The sequence below is a fragment of the Stegodyphus dumicola genome, chromosome 11 (genome assembly GCF_044657685.1).
Source record: "Stegodyphus dumicola isolate Sdum_Otavi_A_Nest chromosome 11, ASM4465768v1".
NCBI classification, from domain to species: domain Eukaryota; kingdom Metazoa; phylum Arthropoda; class Arachnida; order Araneae; family Eresidae; genus Stegodyphus; species Stegodyphus dumicola.
The window spans coordinates 83,181,620-83,198,933 of NC_140778.1; the positions used below are offsets into that span (position 1 = coordinate 83,181,620).

Sequence of the window (17,314 nt, forward strand, 5' to 3'; positions counted from 1 at the left end):
TACTTATGTTTCTACAAAGTGATTGAATTATGTTCTTCTTATGTTGCGGTTAAGGCTTTTATGCCTTAACCGCAACATAAGAAGACATATGGTTAATCTGCATGCAATAGTTTAGATTATCAACAACTTAAATGTTTAAGTTCTGCTAAGCATAACAACGCCGCCGTTTGTGTACATTTAGCACTCTTAGTAGAAGAGTGAATTAAGTCAGTTGGTGCACCAGTTTCAAAGTCCATTTGCCCAGTGTGACCAAAAGTTAGCTTTCAATTCCGTGCACGGAAAATTTTGTCTTCCTTCCCTCAGGCCAAATTGCTTGTGTTTGCTTATAAACTCTAATTTTTGTTGTTCTTATGTTCCAGTTAAAGTTTTTATGCTTTTATTTAATTTGATGCAATAGTTGTAGAAATATCAACAATATAAATGTGTAAGTGGCCCTAGGCCTAATGTTTTAGCTGTTTGTTTACATTTGAATCTCTAGTATAGTGAATTAAGTCAGATGGTGCATCAACTTCAGTGTGTTTTTGCCCAACTGGACCGTACTTCTTGATGTAAAATATCTTTATATTGTTCAATAAGCACTAGTATTGTAAGAATCCGCAATACGGCTGTCTTCCAACATCAGCCCCTGTTTGGTAATATTGTTTTTCTGGACAGCTGCGGTATCGGACGCGTAATGGCAAACCGCACATTGAGTTCATCAATGTTAAACGAATTTTGCTTACTGCGCATGCCCAGAATAGAATTTAGCGCAATTACAACTTTGGCGCATTTTAAAAGAAGATAAATACGATATATTTTTGATATTGTGTTTTCTGGGTGTAAACAGTTCGGGGTTTTAAAATTTGTTAGGTTGTAAGTTGCTTCATTACATATAGTGTAAATATCGATTGTAAACTACGCAAACTTTCGTTTAATAAGGATTACAAAAGAGGAAATGTTACAAGATATTTTAGCTGAATGTTTAATTTACAGTTTTTAATGAAGATGTGATGAGTTCTTAAATATTTTAGCCTTGGCGCGAAGTCAGAACTAAATTGATTGAGCGAGAAATATATCATGAATGAAATTCTGGAAAATAAGTTTAAATGAAGTGCAGCAAAAAAAAAATGTGTGTAATTCAATGGGCCGTAAGTAATTTGGTGTCCAAATCAGATTTTGTAACCAGTAGATGACTTCTTTTAATTTTATTATAAATTATTTCGTACTGGCAAAAGAACATATATCTACCTTCCTGCAGAAACAGTTGTAAAACTCTGAGTAAACAGTGACTTGAAAATAAATACAAATAAATCGACTCTGGTGTTCTATTGAAATTATCAATAATTTGAAGTATTTTCGTCGTGTATGTTGATTTTTCATTTATTTGTAGCAATACATCTTGGCCTGGAAAGCCACTACTATAAAATTAGTCAAAATGTGTGCCATGTCCAATTCTTTAAATACAGAAGATGATAATTATTTGGGAGAGATGATAATTATTTCCGAAAATGACTCATCCAATAATTCAGGTAATAACTGAGATTGAAACAATGATACAATACCAGAAGTAGAAGACAGATATTAAATGAATAAATCATTTTATTGTACAATACGAGAAATGAAGATTTTTTGGAGCCTTAAAAATAAGGCAATTAAAACAAACACGATTTTATTTGAATGAGTTTATTTTTTAACATATTTTGGCAGCACATAGGTCACCAACATTACTTTTTTCCTTTTATAAAATTTCCATGGAATAATTATTTTATTTTATAATTAAATAATACTTGCTTTTACTTCAGGTTTTAGTTGGAGATAAGTGCATATTTAATCAATATAACCATTAACGTGTTTTGTAAATGTAGATAGAAGTCATGATTACTTTTCACATCCGACGTCGAAAATCTTTTATTACTTTTCCTTTCATTACTTTTAATATCCGGCCGTATATTCTTCGAACCTATTTTTTTCTTTATGTTGGAGATTTTATTTTATTTGAATGAGTTTATTTTTTAACATATTTTGGCAGCACATAGGTCACCAACATTACTTTTTTCCTTTTATAAAATTTCCATGGAATAATTATTTTATTTTATAATTAAATAATACTTGCTTTTACTTCAGGTTTTAGTTGGAGATAAGTGCATATTTAATCAATATAACCATTAACGTGTTTTGTAAATGTAGATAGAAGTCATGATTACTTTTCACATCCGACGTCGAATTACTTTTATTACTTTTCCTTTCATTACTTTTAATATCCGGCCGTATATTCTTCGAACCTATTTTTTTCTTTATGTTGGAGATTTTATTTTATTTGAATGAGTTTATTTTTTAACATATTTTGGCAGCACATAGGTCACCAACATTACTTTTTTCCTTTTATAAAATTTCCATGGAATAATTATTTTATTTTATAATTAAATAATACTTGCTTTTACTTCAGGTTTTAGTTGGAGATAAGTGCATATTTAATCAATATAACCATTAACGTGTTTTGTAAATGTAGATAGAAGTCATGATTACTTTTCACATCCGACGTCGAAAATCTTTTATTACTTTTCCTTTCATTACTTTTAATATCCGGCCGTATATTCTTCGAACCTATTTTTTTCTTTATGTTGGAGATGAAGGGGGTGTCAAAACTTAGATTTTGAAACATATAGTATGTTTCTAACCTTGATTAGCAAATGAAGTATAAATGAATGAAACTCGCATTTAAATCAATGCATGTGAAATAAAATTTGCACATTTTCACTCTTTTATTATGCTAGCCCTAGCGCAGTCAGCCATTTAAAATACTTGTTACAAAAAAACATATATATATATATATATATATAATGATTATAACGGAAAAAAAATATTTTACGCATTCTCAAGTAGCAAGCAATACGTTTCTTTTGAATCGTTGAGTTTTCTGATTAAATTTGAAAAACTCTCTTACGCTCTTGGCGAGTGGCAACACTCTTTTTACTGGCTGAATTTTTTAATCAAAATTAAATTCTTACGAAGTAAGAAGTAAATAAAAAACATTCGAAATTCAAAATTTGGACTTCAGCTGAGAGACTGTAGAATCATTAGGATTTAAAGTAGGAAAAGTAAAAAATGCGTAGTTCGAACTCGGGATTCGAACAGCGGCCCTTCCGAATACACGTCGAATGTGCTTCCAGAAGAGAAAAGAGAACCCAGTCGCCGAATCCTGTTGGTGACGAATTATCATCCACCACCTTTTAGTTCGGGCGCCAATTGTTAAAATTTTAGAATTTTTCGAAGTCAGGAAACTGAAGAAATCTGCTTTGCCCTCACCGAACGCCAGACCCTTCCGAATTCGCATAGAACATGCTTCTAGTTACACCACGAAGGTTTGCGGAAATGAAAGAGAAAATACTTTAGGTACTTCCCTTTTAAAGGGCAACTGGGAATCAGTGGACTCAGCCCACTTTTTAGTTTGGGCGCCACTTGGTGAGTCTTTTAGAATGTTTTAGAGCAACGAAATCGAAGACATCCAAATTACCCTCACCGGGATTCGAATTCGGGACTTCCCGAATCCGCGTCGAGTGTGCTTCCAGTTACAACACGCAGACATGCAGAAAGGAAGGAGAAAATGTTATAAGATTTTGAAAGTTTTCAAAATTTAGTGGCCTCAAGTCCCATCGTTTTCCTAAAATATGAAGTCCATACGTGCATGCATACAGACAGGTTTATTGTTATTTAACAAAAGGGGAACTCGTAATAGCTTTTGAGTTTCTGGATAATCAAGAAATACCAGTGCACATAAATATCCATACGTGCATACATACGTAAGTCCATACGTGCATGCATACATACAGGTTTATCGTTATTTAACAAAAGGGGAACTCGAAATAGCTTTCAAGTTTCTGGATAATCAAGAAATACCAGTGCACATAAATATCAACATACTTCACAGATGTTTGTTTGCTGATCTACAGCATTTTAGTAGCCAATTTTTTATCACTATCTACATCTAAATTAGCTAACTCATACATATATACAGATAAATTGCTTTTACAAGTTAAGAGGGGTGATAGTACTCACAGAGGGATATTATAATTTCACTGACTTAAACAGTGTTGGGAGAGCGAATGAAGGAAACCAAAAGTTGCACGATCAGTTTAATGAAAAACTGACAGAGAGTGCACGAAACGGATAAAGCCGAAAACCTGGCTTTCGAGTGTTAATTCGAGCTCAGACTTTGATGGCAAACACTTAAATGCACATCTTTGGTTCGCAGCTTCGCAAACGATTGCAACAATTATCTAAATTTTTAGGGAAAAATTATCTATTAGGGTGAAAAACTGCTACCTTGATATCAAGTTACCAATGTATCTGACTTTTTCCCCTTCTCCATCTTCTATCCTGTTCTCCTGGACTTACTGTGCTGCGCTTATTCTACTTGAAACGCCCTTGTATGGGAGACGATGTTCTGACAGCCAGAATGCAGCATGAACTTTTCATGCTAATAGCGGCATACAGCGGAAATTGGAGTTAGTTGATAATATTCAGCCCTTGATTAGATAATTAACTTGTTGCAATCTTTTGCAAGGTTGAGACCTTGCCAACCAAAGATGTGCATTTGAGTGTTTTCCATCAAAGTCTTTTCTTACTAAACTGATTGTGCAACTTTTAGTCTCGTTCATTCGCTTTCCCAACACTGCTGTAGGTTCAGGTTGGAATTCTAATATTCTTCTTTTCTTCCTCTCAGAGTGGAATGCGACCTATGGTAATTATTGCTCATCTGGTTGAGTGCTATCATCCCTCTTAATTTGTAAAAACAATTTAGAATCACCCTGTAGATATATTCATATTATTCTAAAATATTAAGATTTCAAGGTTGGCAGATCATCTTTGTGACTACATCAGCGGGCCTTAAGCAAAGCAAGAAACTCTTGCATTCAAATCGTGCCTGATGTCTTTACGCGGTGTAAATGGATGCACAGGAGTTCACAAGACTTTACAAAGTCTCATTTGTTGATATCAGTGTCTAAATCACTATAATTCACTGCATAAATGTAGCATATTATTTTTACAGCATATATATTAACCGCATTTCGCAGATTAACCAACGACAAAAACTGTACTTTGGGGCTGCTTATAACTGTGTGAATGTGTGATTTTACAGCCGAATGCCAATATAAATTTTTATATGTTAACTGTTTTATTTTAATTGCAGATTTAGAAGATAGGCTACTTCATTTGAAGGGACAAATGTTGTACATGGAAGAATGGAAAAGCATGGCTTATTTAGGAACACCCGTGTAAGTTTCGTTTTCTTTTATTCTAATTTTCATGCATCATTATGATGTATAGGTATCTAATTATTTTAATATTTCTGGGAAAATGCTTAAGTTTAAATCTGTGTTCTCTTACTTCAGTCCTCTTAAATCAAGTAATACTTCAAAAAATAAATCGATAAGAACTTAAGAAAAAGAATCTAAACTATTAAAAATCTGTCCGCGTTTGTCTGTCTGTCTGTTTGTGACATTATCGCCTCCGTAACGGCAGAGACACATCCCGGATTCCTGAGAAACCATTTCGCCAATTCTCTTCTTCGTACGGCTTTAATCAGCCAAGGCATTAATCAAAAACTCTGAAAACGCTACACTGGTAACAAAAAACTTATTTTCGAATATGCGGCTGCGGGTTGCACAAGATATTAATATTGATTATTGCGAGATATTAATTAAAACTCTTAAAACTCTAATTTTAACAACAGCAAAAAATTTATTGATGAATTATTTTTTTTGCTTGAAAAGCCCTCTCATCTAGCGAGCTTTCCCGTTAGTGTTTAATAAAAGCTGTATTTACTACATAAAACTGTAATTTTGGTCGTCCGATTCGTACATACCTTCTTCTAACAACAACTTCATCTGTTGCCAACCGAGAATATAAAATTATCTAGTAAATTAGTTTTTAAAAAGAAAACACTTAGAGGGTGTTCGGCATAAATTTGACAGTTTCGTAAGGAAAAAGAAAATCCGCTTGTATGAGTACTAAAAAACAATACTTGTATGAGTACTTATCATAGACATACAGTAGTAGCGAAGGTCTTCATTGAGTGCAAGCTTCATAATAGAGGCTGCAACATTCATTTCAAATGACAAAGCCCGAATTCCAATGCCAGGGTTCTTCAACACCTGTTCCTGCAGATTTGAGAGGAATTCTGCTGTACGAACGCTATCAGATCGTCTGCTAGGGATCTTTCTTCTTGCTACATCCTAGTAGTCACCATTGCAAGTCTCTAGTTCATGCCTGATTGTTTTTACTGTGTTCAGGGAGCATTCGGCAGCAGTCATAATATCCTTATTTTGATGACTGGCACGAAACATCATGATGCAAGTTATTCTCTTCCATGATTCAGGTGAGGTTCAGTCATCCATCCTTTCTGATATCTTGTATATGAATGAAGAAGGGTCCAAACTTTTAAATGACGAGTAGTGCGTGTCAATACCTCCAACCTACGGAAAAATATAATCAATTATAAATATGTCAAATTTATCCCGAACACCCTGTACAATGCTTATAAAAGTTCTGCTATAAACTAAGAATAACAAAGTATTCAGAATTTGATAGCAAATTCAGCAACAGAATGTCATTCATTAATAACGAAAATCTTTTTAAATACAATAAATTATAAAAGATTATTAAACTGAACTTTCAGATACGTTGATTTGAATTTGACTTTCATTTGCAACAAAACACAAAGGTAAATTAGTATATAATTTAAAATATAAAATTCTAATGTACAGTAACTTACAGTGTAGTTCATTATGGATAACAAAGAATCTATTATTAGGCTGTTACGTGTTATTATGTAAATATGTGGCAATGCGTGTAATTTATGATGCACTTAGTCTATAAAATTATTTAGAGCCAGTCCAAATTTTGTCCCAAACGATTTCAAGCATCTCGAATTCTTTTAATAAAAAAATTTGCATAATATTTTCTTTGCGATGTCTGTAAACTCCAAAGTTTTGAATATCTTGTTGTACATAGAGCGAAGACTCTTTAACGCAAATAAATCAAATAAATAATGTATTATTATTGTGAAAATTCGTGCATCATCATTTATTTGCAAAAGAAGAATTATCTAACTATTAATGAGATAACTATTATAACTAATTCTGTGGGCAAAAAAAAATTATTTTCAAAATGTTAAATTAATGTCTAAGATTTCTAATTACAGTTCTATGCTTAAGTTAGCGTGTAGGGTAATCAAAATTAAGTAACAAGTTCAAGTCAATGCTTCTGAATGATGAAGGTACTCCACCTCTAGGAGCAATTCCATTATTAAAAGGGGATGATATAAAAAAGAAGTCAGAAAAAGAATTCCTAGGAGCTCTAATCTGTTTTTGTACAGTTGTGTTTTCGAAATTTATTTGTAAACCATCATCTATTACAACTAAAATATGCTCCTAGTTGATTTAAAAATTTTACATTATTTTTTCCTTATGTTTACTACGTTATATTTCAGCATGAGGGATCTAGATGCCATGCTACATACTGGTTTATATATCAACGATCTGAGCATGCATGACTTTAGCAGAGATATGGTTTTGGCAGGCCAGCAACAATCTGCAGAATTGAAACTCGCCTTAGATCAAGTAAGTTTGCATTAGTAAATAAAATGTCTGAACTAGAGACTCAATGATAGACTGTCAAGAGACTCAATTAATTGAATTCTGAATGCCAAGGATCAAGAGCATCACATGATTTGAATAACTTCTAATGCATTAAAAATCAAGGTTACTGTACTAAAAGATTTGCTCTTCTCGACAATAAATTTTCGAGCGCGTGACGTCATTGCTTCCTCGGGTAAGCAAATGTAGTTGTGTCTTCGTTTCTGCTCCTTCCTATAAGAAACTGACGTGTGTTAAGAAGTGCATAACCTTGTTAGTCCACTGGCCTTGGAAGTAATGATCTTCATCAAGTAGTCTAGGACAGTTATCTCCAGACTTTTTCAGTTGTGTACCCCTAAGACGGAAATAATAATAAATTTTACCCGATATTTTAATGTGGTATGTGCTTAAGAATGCTATGAGAAAACCTGGGACTTCTATTATGCATCAGATCACGATCATACACTCTCAAGTGATCGTGAACCTACTTCTCTGACATTCCGCTGGAGTACGCGTACCCCCCCCACTTCGGAGACCACTAATCTAGGATACTGAAAGAATCTAATACCTCAATCTTCATAACATCGTTATCTTAATCACAGGGTCTAGAATTTTGGGAGAATCTAATATCTCAGACCACATAATATCATTATCTTAATCACATGGTCTAGGACGAGGACGGTCTAGGCGAACGTTTTTGGGGCCGCGTGCCATTCCGTTTAAGATATTAAATTAGAATTATTCATAAATTACCTCAAAATGCTTAGATCTGAAAACTGGAATTTATTTCACAATGAAAATATTAAAACTCACCGGCAGTCTGAAATAAATTTGAATTCGTTTAGGAAACATTAGCTGCTTCAACTTTGTATTCTTTGCCATGTAACAAGTCATATGATTGACCCAAACCATTGAAACGTCATAAATTGAATCAATAAATATGCATATCATTTTTATGGTGATATATGAAAATCTGATATCTAGGCTTAAGCTCTATGCCAGTCGCATTATGCGATAAGTATGAAAGTGAAACGTTCAGGAACACACTAAAACATTTAAATTACATAGTATCATTTTATTGTGATTATTTATTAAGGAAGTAATATTTTAGTCGCGTACCGGCTAATGAGGCTCTGCGTGCCGACTGTGGCACGCGTGCCGTAGGTTCGCCATCACTGATCTAGGATGTTGAGAGAATCTAATATCTCAAACCTCATAACATCATTATCTTAATCACATGGTCTAGGATGCTGATAGAGTCTTATACCATCTTATCTAACACTTCATAATATTTGATCAGGGAGTGTGAAATTATAAGGAAATGTTTCTTCCCTTCATCTAGGAACTCCAAAAAAGTCGGCAGCTAGAAGAATCCATGCGAAAATTAGACATCGAGATGAAAAGAACAGACGAACTACTCTACCAGATGATTCCAAAACAAGTGGCAGATAGGTTGAGGAGGGGCGAAGCGGCGGTAGACACGTGTCAGGTAAATGAATTATTAATTATTATTAACTATGTCTTTTTAGAATGCTGTGACACTTCATACCAATATACGTCATTAATCCTTTTCAGATCCTTAGATTTATACCAAAGTGGACATATAGCAATCAATACGTCTAATTCCAACAAAAAAGTGAAATTAATTAATCCGTTCTTATAAAAAAATCTTATTTTTATTATTATGACACTGTTTAATATTAAAATACAAATGTGGTGGGTGAAATATATGAGAGAATTGAGGGCTGCGGAAATAATAAACTCTTGTGAAAAATTAAGAGAATTTGCCTATTATGTCGAATTTCTGAAAACCTAACGGGCAGATTTTAATGAAATTTGGTATGAATATACATTTATAACAGATAAAGAGATGTACCATTAAGAATTCGTTTAGATACTCATGATTATCAGCAAAACGTATATTGCAGGGACATCTAAAATCCACGTTGTGATAGTGACTTGAAAACGAGTCTAATATTGAATATGGCCAACTCTCACACCAAGACAGATCGTGCAGTATGACGGCATACTCTAAAGGAGGCAGTTAAGGAGTCCCTTTGGCAGTCAATCTCACTCCTGCAGCAAAGCAGTTTTCAGCTCAGGAATGATTCTCGGAGGGGAATAGCGAGATGAAACTGCCCTCCCAGTAGTGTCCCTTACATGCTGTATACGGTTATAATCAGGACATCTGGTGTCCTTTCCATGCGCCGAATATTCTCACCTATCAGGTAATCGTAGGTAGCTGAGTCCTATGTGGACGATGGTTGTTGTCCATTAACAGGAACCCAGGACCAATTGCACCGTAAAAGCCTAATATAGAGCTATAAGATACCCTTTCTGTACCTCTCTGTACCCGGCATGTTTTTGACAAAGGCTGTCTAAAGCAGTCAGAATATGCAGGTGTGTGTGGACGTCCGATGTAATTTCTTAGCCAAATATTATACTTCCACCGCCGTTATAATCCTTTCCCTTGATGAGGGAGAGATGGTATCGTGTTCCAGGTTCTGTCCAGATACCGGTAAGCACGGGCCTCGACTAAAGTTTGATCCAAGTCGCATGTTGTTTCCATCATGCTAAATACGCTGTTTTGAATGCTGTACTAAGCGGAAGGTAAACAGCTGGTCTTCTTGCATACAGCTCTATCTCACGAAGCCTTCGGGCAACTCTAGTCCTTAAAACTCGTGTTCCAGTGTCAGCATACAGGTCCGCGAGAGCTGTGAATATGTAGCAGTTCTGTGTCACTGCGCTGCAAATTCCAGATAACAATCCTCGTTCGTGTGGATCTTGATGGAACTAGTTTAGGTCTTCTCGATATGGATCCAGCATCCTGAAACTTTTTCCACAAATTACAGACTGAACTATGCAGTCACCTGAGTTTGTGACTGATTTGCCTCCCTACTGGCAATTATCCATATCTCATCCCATCATCGATATGTTCGTGGCTGCTCATTTACCTGATACCTCGTAAAATTTACCTAGTTATTGCGAGAATACTGCGAATGTTTGAGTACGAGCACACAAACCGCCGAAAACCCATGTTGCGCTTATATCCCCTCCACAATCACCCAGCTCCGCAGACACGCACGTATTGGATTTTGCATTCGACTCTGACTATTTGCATAATTCTTCTGCGGCATAATTAGTACTTTTGTTCCAATTCTTTTCGTAAAAAATTGCCATAATTTGCATTTTCTCTTAATTTTGCATACCAGTGTATGTACTGTGCATAACCGAAATTTACCAAATTTATTTTTCTCTTTTTGTTTTTATTCTTTCGTCATTGTTAGTAATACAATAATTCATACAGTTGTTAATGACATTCGGAATGCAATAGCTATCTTCATACTTTTAACAGTCTGTTTTTACACCTCCATGATGATATTAATCCTTGTTTCTTTGCTGCTTGGTTCTTCAGGTTAACCGTCTTAAAACTTATTATCAATGAATTTTCAAACGTTCTGTGTGAAAAGAAATCACAGGAAAATTCAGAGTCATAGATCTCATTGTTTACTGAATCGTAGCAAAAGAAATGCTTAATCTCATGGACAGCTGTAGCATTTTTTGGGAAGAAGTAAACAAAGGTAATGCACGGAGTTGTGACTCACGAAACTCGAGTCATATTCCAAATATCATGTACAAAACAAAATTTTCGCTCTCAAGTAAGACTTTTACATCAAGGCTGCACTTATTTTAAAGCAGTAGTATTCGCAGTAGTACCTAAGGACCATTGTATACTCAATGAACAATTTATTATGTAAAACTTAGTTAATAATGATACTCATTGAAGAATAAAACTTAGTGGCTTACTAAGTCTACAAGCCGCTTGAAAAGTAGCAACTATATTCTTGGCCAGTGACTGGACGTATTCACTTAGCTTATTAAGACTACCTGGTTCGACGTATTCACTTAGCTTAATAAGACTACCAACCGCTTGAAGAGCAGCAACTATATTCTTGGCAAGTAATTCCACGTATTCAATTAGCTTATTAAGACTACCAGCCGCTTGAAGAGCAACAAGTATATTCTTAGCCAGTGATTAGACGGATTCACTTAGCTTACTAAGACTACCAGCCGCTCGAAGAACAGCAACTATATTCTTGGCCAGTGATTCCACGTATTCACTTAGCTTACTAAGACTACTAGCCGCTTGAAGAGCAGTAACTATATTCTTGGACAGTGATTCGATTTACTCACTTAGCATATTAAGACTACCAGCCGCATGAAGAGCAGCAACTATTTTCTTGGCCAGTGATTCGACGGATTCACTTAGCTTACTAAGACTACCAGCTGCTTGAAGAGCAGCAACTATATTCTTGGCCAGTGATTCCACGTATTCACTTAGCTTACTAAGACTACCAGCCGCTTGAAGAGCAGTGATTATATTCTTGGCCAGAGATACAACATATTCACTTAATCTGAATTAATAGCGAATTAATAGCCAGTTTACTTCACTCTTAAGTTTATGTACAATTTTGTAAAAGATTGCATGTTTCATATTTTATTGTCTAAATTTCATATTATATTGGTATGTGTGTGTGCGCGCGTGTACAGCAAACAAAAATCGCATAGTATACGTACCTCAGTAGGATGAATGTTAGAAGATAGGCATCCGTATTTAAAATGTTGATACTGCAAAGGCTGCTCATATAAGCTTATGTTTCAGTCTTTCTTTATTTTCAGTATTTCGACTGCGTAACGGTTTTATTCAGTGATGTTGTGACCTTCACGGAAATCTGTAGCCGCATCGCCCCCATGGAAGTCGTATCCATGCTTAACTGCATGTACAGCCTATTTGACCAACTTACAGAAAAACACGACGTTTACAAGGTGAGTGAAAGGTGATATTTGTTGAAACCATTAAAAAAGATAAGATAAAACTATGTAAATATAGTCATAAAGTTGAGAAGTTAAATAAGAAAGCTATTAAAAGTTTATATTGTATTTTATCTTGTCTCTTTTATCAGTTAAATTTTGTAACAAAACAGTTTTTATGCAAACTGCCAATATAAAGAAGATTTATTAAGAACAGTTTGTCATACACAAAGCATGTATATCTTGCATTAAAAAAAAGGACTGTTCTATATCTCCCGTTCTACTGACCCATTTGGCGAAATTTGATTTGCGTTTTTCATGTCTGGAAAGTGCGACTTAGGATATATATTAGATTTATATATAGCATTGTTTTTCCGTAGGTATTATGACACAAAATCGGACTTTCTCTGAAACGACATACCTGTTTTTTTCCACCTTTCGTTTCTACGATTCATATTACGCCAAAGCGACAAGTTTTGTAAATAATAATAATATGTCATAATGCGGGCACTATAATGCTAATGCGGATTTCTTATGAACGTAAGAATAGAAGGTCTGAAACTATCGCTATATTTATTCGATATAAATCTGTGTCACTGTGATCTCTTCGCCAAAGCGAAAAATCCGTATGAGGGATCCATTACTACGGTTAGAGGAGGTTACCTCTGTTTAAGAGCGGTGGCTGGGTGCATCAGCTGGTAGACTGGCTGATGCATGGAGGTAGGAAGTAAGAAGGAGTCGCCCTAAACAAGTTTCTCCGTACCCTGCTCTGAAGCACCGGCGATCCCTACGTGGTGACCAAAACATTGGGTCATTTACCATTGAGTTCTATGGGATTTGACGCGCTCGGGTGTAAATATTTTGTAATTACGTCGCAAATATACATATAAATGTATATATTTTCTTTTTCTACAACACGTCAGAGTCCTAAGTATGTGAAAACAACATATTTTTAAACAACATTTCATTCTGAACGGAATTAAATGCTATACTTTTCACAGGACAGTTTTCTCAGAATGGTTTAATTTGAATGAAATATTTTCACAAGTTTTCGTTAATTACATTAGAAAAAAAAATTAAGGTAATTCGATTTTATTCGGTTAAGGTACAAAAATTAAGATCAAAGTTTATTGTATTATTAATATTAAAATTATGCATTATTTCTTTTCTATTTATAGAGCTTCTTCCTAAAATACTTCCTTAAATATGACATGATTTTTTGGCTTCTTTTAAATCGAAAAATATAAGTCAATTTATAATTAATGCTCTATTCGGTTCATTTTAAATTAGAGAATTATTAGGAAAATAGTATTTGACTTTCTCTGAACATTTCTGAAAGAGAATAAAATAAGTTTTTTTTTTTTTTTTTTTTTTTTTTTTTAAAGTATTATTTAAAACTTGTAACTGAGTTATTATAAAATGTAAAGGGAATAATTCTTTTAATTATACTTATCAGATTTTTTTTTACCCTTCATTTCAACAATACATATTCCAAAACTCCAATACATATTCCAAAAAAAAGAATTACGTTCTTAAGTGCGCATCTCATAGCATTTGCTTTACAATACCTTTTAACAGATTGCTTTCCAATACGAACAATTCTTGCTTAAATAGTTTTATAACGTATTTGTCAACAGGATTTCAATTTATGTTTACAATTTAATATTAAGGTTATTATATATTTAGATAACATTTATAATCATTATAAATTAGATACATTTAATCATTAGATTTCTTCACAGTACTTTCACAGTTGTTTATAAGTGAATAAATTCTTCATTTCAAATACATTTATAAATAATTTAATGAATATTTAAGTATTTTGTCAAAGGCAGATACATGCTTTTTTCAAGCACATGCATAAATACCCATACATATTTCCTATTTATCATTTCCGGCATGTGCAAATCTTTAATTTCTGTGCATTCACTATATTTTTCGTGTAAAGTAATTTACACTAATTTAGCGTACATCCGAAAGTTTTACATAAAAATATATATGAATATAATTTGAATGAAAATTATAAGTATTATTTTTAATACCCACTCAAAGGTCAGTTTTTCTTCAAAATTCCCCCGCGATGGCATCTCTCTCTTTAGGCAGATAGCCCTTGCATGCGTTACTCTATTTAATAAAAACTTAATCTGACCTATGTGCCTAATTACAAATATTTTAACATACATAATTTTATATTTACATTTAGCCATCAAGTTTCAAACTTTTCAAATCTTCTAGAAAATAAATTTTGGCAGATCTCTTTTAGCAATTTTCTTAAAATCTATATTTTTGTAGTGCAACAGCTTAGAATTTTATAAAACAAATTCATAATCAAAATCGCTGTTGTTAGTTATCGAAAAATAACCAAGATGTGATTTTTGCGTAAATGTCAGTAAACTATACAAATTGCTATTATCCATCACACTATGAATGTTTCTTTCATGTGAGAGTGTCCCTTTTTCGATTTCTATGGAACTGTCGCGTGTCGAAATACTATCAGAATTTTGTCAAGCGAGCTTCTGAATGTAAACAAAAATACACCCCGTCTGGTGACCCAAGCTTCAAAGCAGTGCTTCACTTCTAGCGCGGAATGGCCCCTCCTCCCTTTCCTACCCCCATGGGCTGATGACGTACCAGTTTTCCAGTAATTTGGCAGAAGGTGGGAGACATGACAAACGATTCTATTAAAAGGGATTATACACCTTGCACACAAAAAAGGCGGAAAGTTCTATATCTCCTTTTCTACTGGACCGACTGTTGAAATTTAACTTGCGGTTTCCATGTTTCGAAAGCGCGATTTAGGATATATATTAGATTTATATATAGCATTGTTTTAATATAGATATTTTGACACAAAATGGGACTTTTTTCTAAAATAACATACCATTTTTTGCCGTATTTCGATTCTGACTTAAATTATGCCTAGATAATTGAATGTTATAATATTTGGTAAGAAATTGATGGAGAAATTGAAAATATTATCTTGGCGCATTTTTTTCATCATCTTAAAGTAAGATTAATTCCCTTGGCGAACTTCTTAATTTATAGCAACTTTTCTTCATTTCCCTTTTTTCACAATACACGAGAGGAATCATTATGTCATCGTTCATATTTTCGAATAATTTTAAAATAACAGTGCGTAAATCACATTTTTGTTGTTATCGCTTATAATAAATACGCCAAATTTCAAAACGTGTCAAAATGTAAATTCACATATATCTTGGGAAATTTTGAATAAAAAAAATGTAGTTTTTTGCAGGTATGCTTAGAAATACATATACTTTAAGAGGATGGTACACATTTTATAGATTATTTTTTGAAATATTTATAAAAATTATTTAAAAACACAAATTTAAAAAATAAATCATGAAAATGGACGAATTTTATTTGGAATGAATATAAATTTCGAAATATGAAAGGAAGAATCAAATAAGTTTAATAAAAAATAGATATTAATAAATACATATTAAAGTCAATAAAATGTAGGAGCTAAAATTTTGAGAGCTAACTTTTTAAAAACTACTGGTGCGATTTTTACAAAACTTGGCCCTCTAGCATAATTTGAGACGTAGAATCGAAATATGGAAAAACGTTGAATATGTTTTTTCAGAAAAAGTCCGATTTTGTGTCAAAGTACTTATGTTAGAACAATACTATATATTAATCTAATATATATCCCAAGTCGTGCTTTCGAGGCATGGAAAACGCAAGTTAAATTTTGACAATCGGTACAGTAGAAATGGAGATATAGAACTGTCACTTTTTTTTTTTTTTTCCAAGGTGTACCTATGGTAATAAAGTCGTTTCAAGGCTAGTGATGCGTTGCCACTTTTCAATCCTGCTTCTGTAGTTTCTAGAACCTAAAATTGTAACAAGTCTTACATTATCCCGACGTTAGGCTTAAGAAATTGCGATGAATTAAATAATCGCGATGTTTCTAGGTAACTTGACTGAAGGAAGGTACTTGGATACCTAAATTATTCTACCTTGAATACGGAAAATTTAACGCCCTTGCTAGCACCTTCGAGAAATGGGGAACATAAACTCAAAATACTACCTATACGATTTACTTCGACTAGTAGAATGGCTAATGCCGTAGAGTTAATTCGCAGAGCTGGTGAGAGAAATGTAGTACAGCGAGCGCCGCTGCCCAAAGCTCTTTGTCTAAACTTTCATGAACTCATGATTTATACTCGTATACGATTTATATCCTGGTGAGAATTAATGAAAAGGTGAAATGACAGTATAACTCCAAATCATAAGATAATAGGTTTATTACCATAAAATATACTGCGCAGTATGGAATCTGAAAACGTCATTTACGTTACTGTTTACATATAATTGATATATAAAACAATGACGCAATTTACGTCACCTTTCACATATAATTTTACCAAAACTCTTTACGTATGTAAAACATTCGTAAGAATGTAATTTATAAAATTTTGTATCCCTTTAAGTGTTTGCATTTTTATCAGAAAAGGTTAAATATGGCTTCTTTACGAACGCCTCCAAATTTTTCTACAACTCTCATTTATCTAAAGCAGGTAAAAGAAGATTTAAGAGCCAAACCACATCTGAAAAGAAGCAAGTCCGTCAAAAACATTTTGGGAAAAGAGGTATCGATAGCATTATACAAACAAGCCAGCTAATCATAAATATAACTGTCTTGTTGATTTTGGCAATTAATCTTGGGAGGTAGATGCTGTATTTGATTTCAAAGTTGTCGTGGTTGTATTAGAAGAGACACTACTTCGCTTTTCTTCTTAAACGACCGGAACGACTGTACGTTTTAATTTTAATTAGACTGGGAGAAAGATAACACCGCCTACGCTAAAACTCATTTTGTGAATGGAAGAAGGGAAGGTTAATATACTTGCTGAACACTA

General features: G+C 33.7%; 1 protein-coding gene across 1 annotated transcript in view; it reads left to right on the forward strand.

Moving 5' to 3' along the window:
* LOC118195508 (soluble guanylate cyclase 88E-like) overlaps positions 1-17,314 on the forward strand; it is a 240,226-nt gene that overhangs the window by 192,981 nt on the left and 29,931 nt on the right. Inside the window, exons 5-8 of the mRNA XM_085826934.1 lie at positions 5,171-5,255; positions 7,472-7,601; positions 8,959-9,105; positions 12,297-12,443. Of these exons, the coding sequence (XP_085683060.1) occupies positions 5,171-5,255; positions 7,472-7,601; positions 8,959-9,105; positions 12,297-12,443 (509 nt within the window). The remainder of the gene's footprint in view (positions 1-5,170; positions 5,256-7,471; positions 7,602-8,958; positions 9,106-12,296; positions 12,444-17,314) is intronic.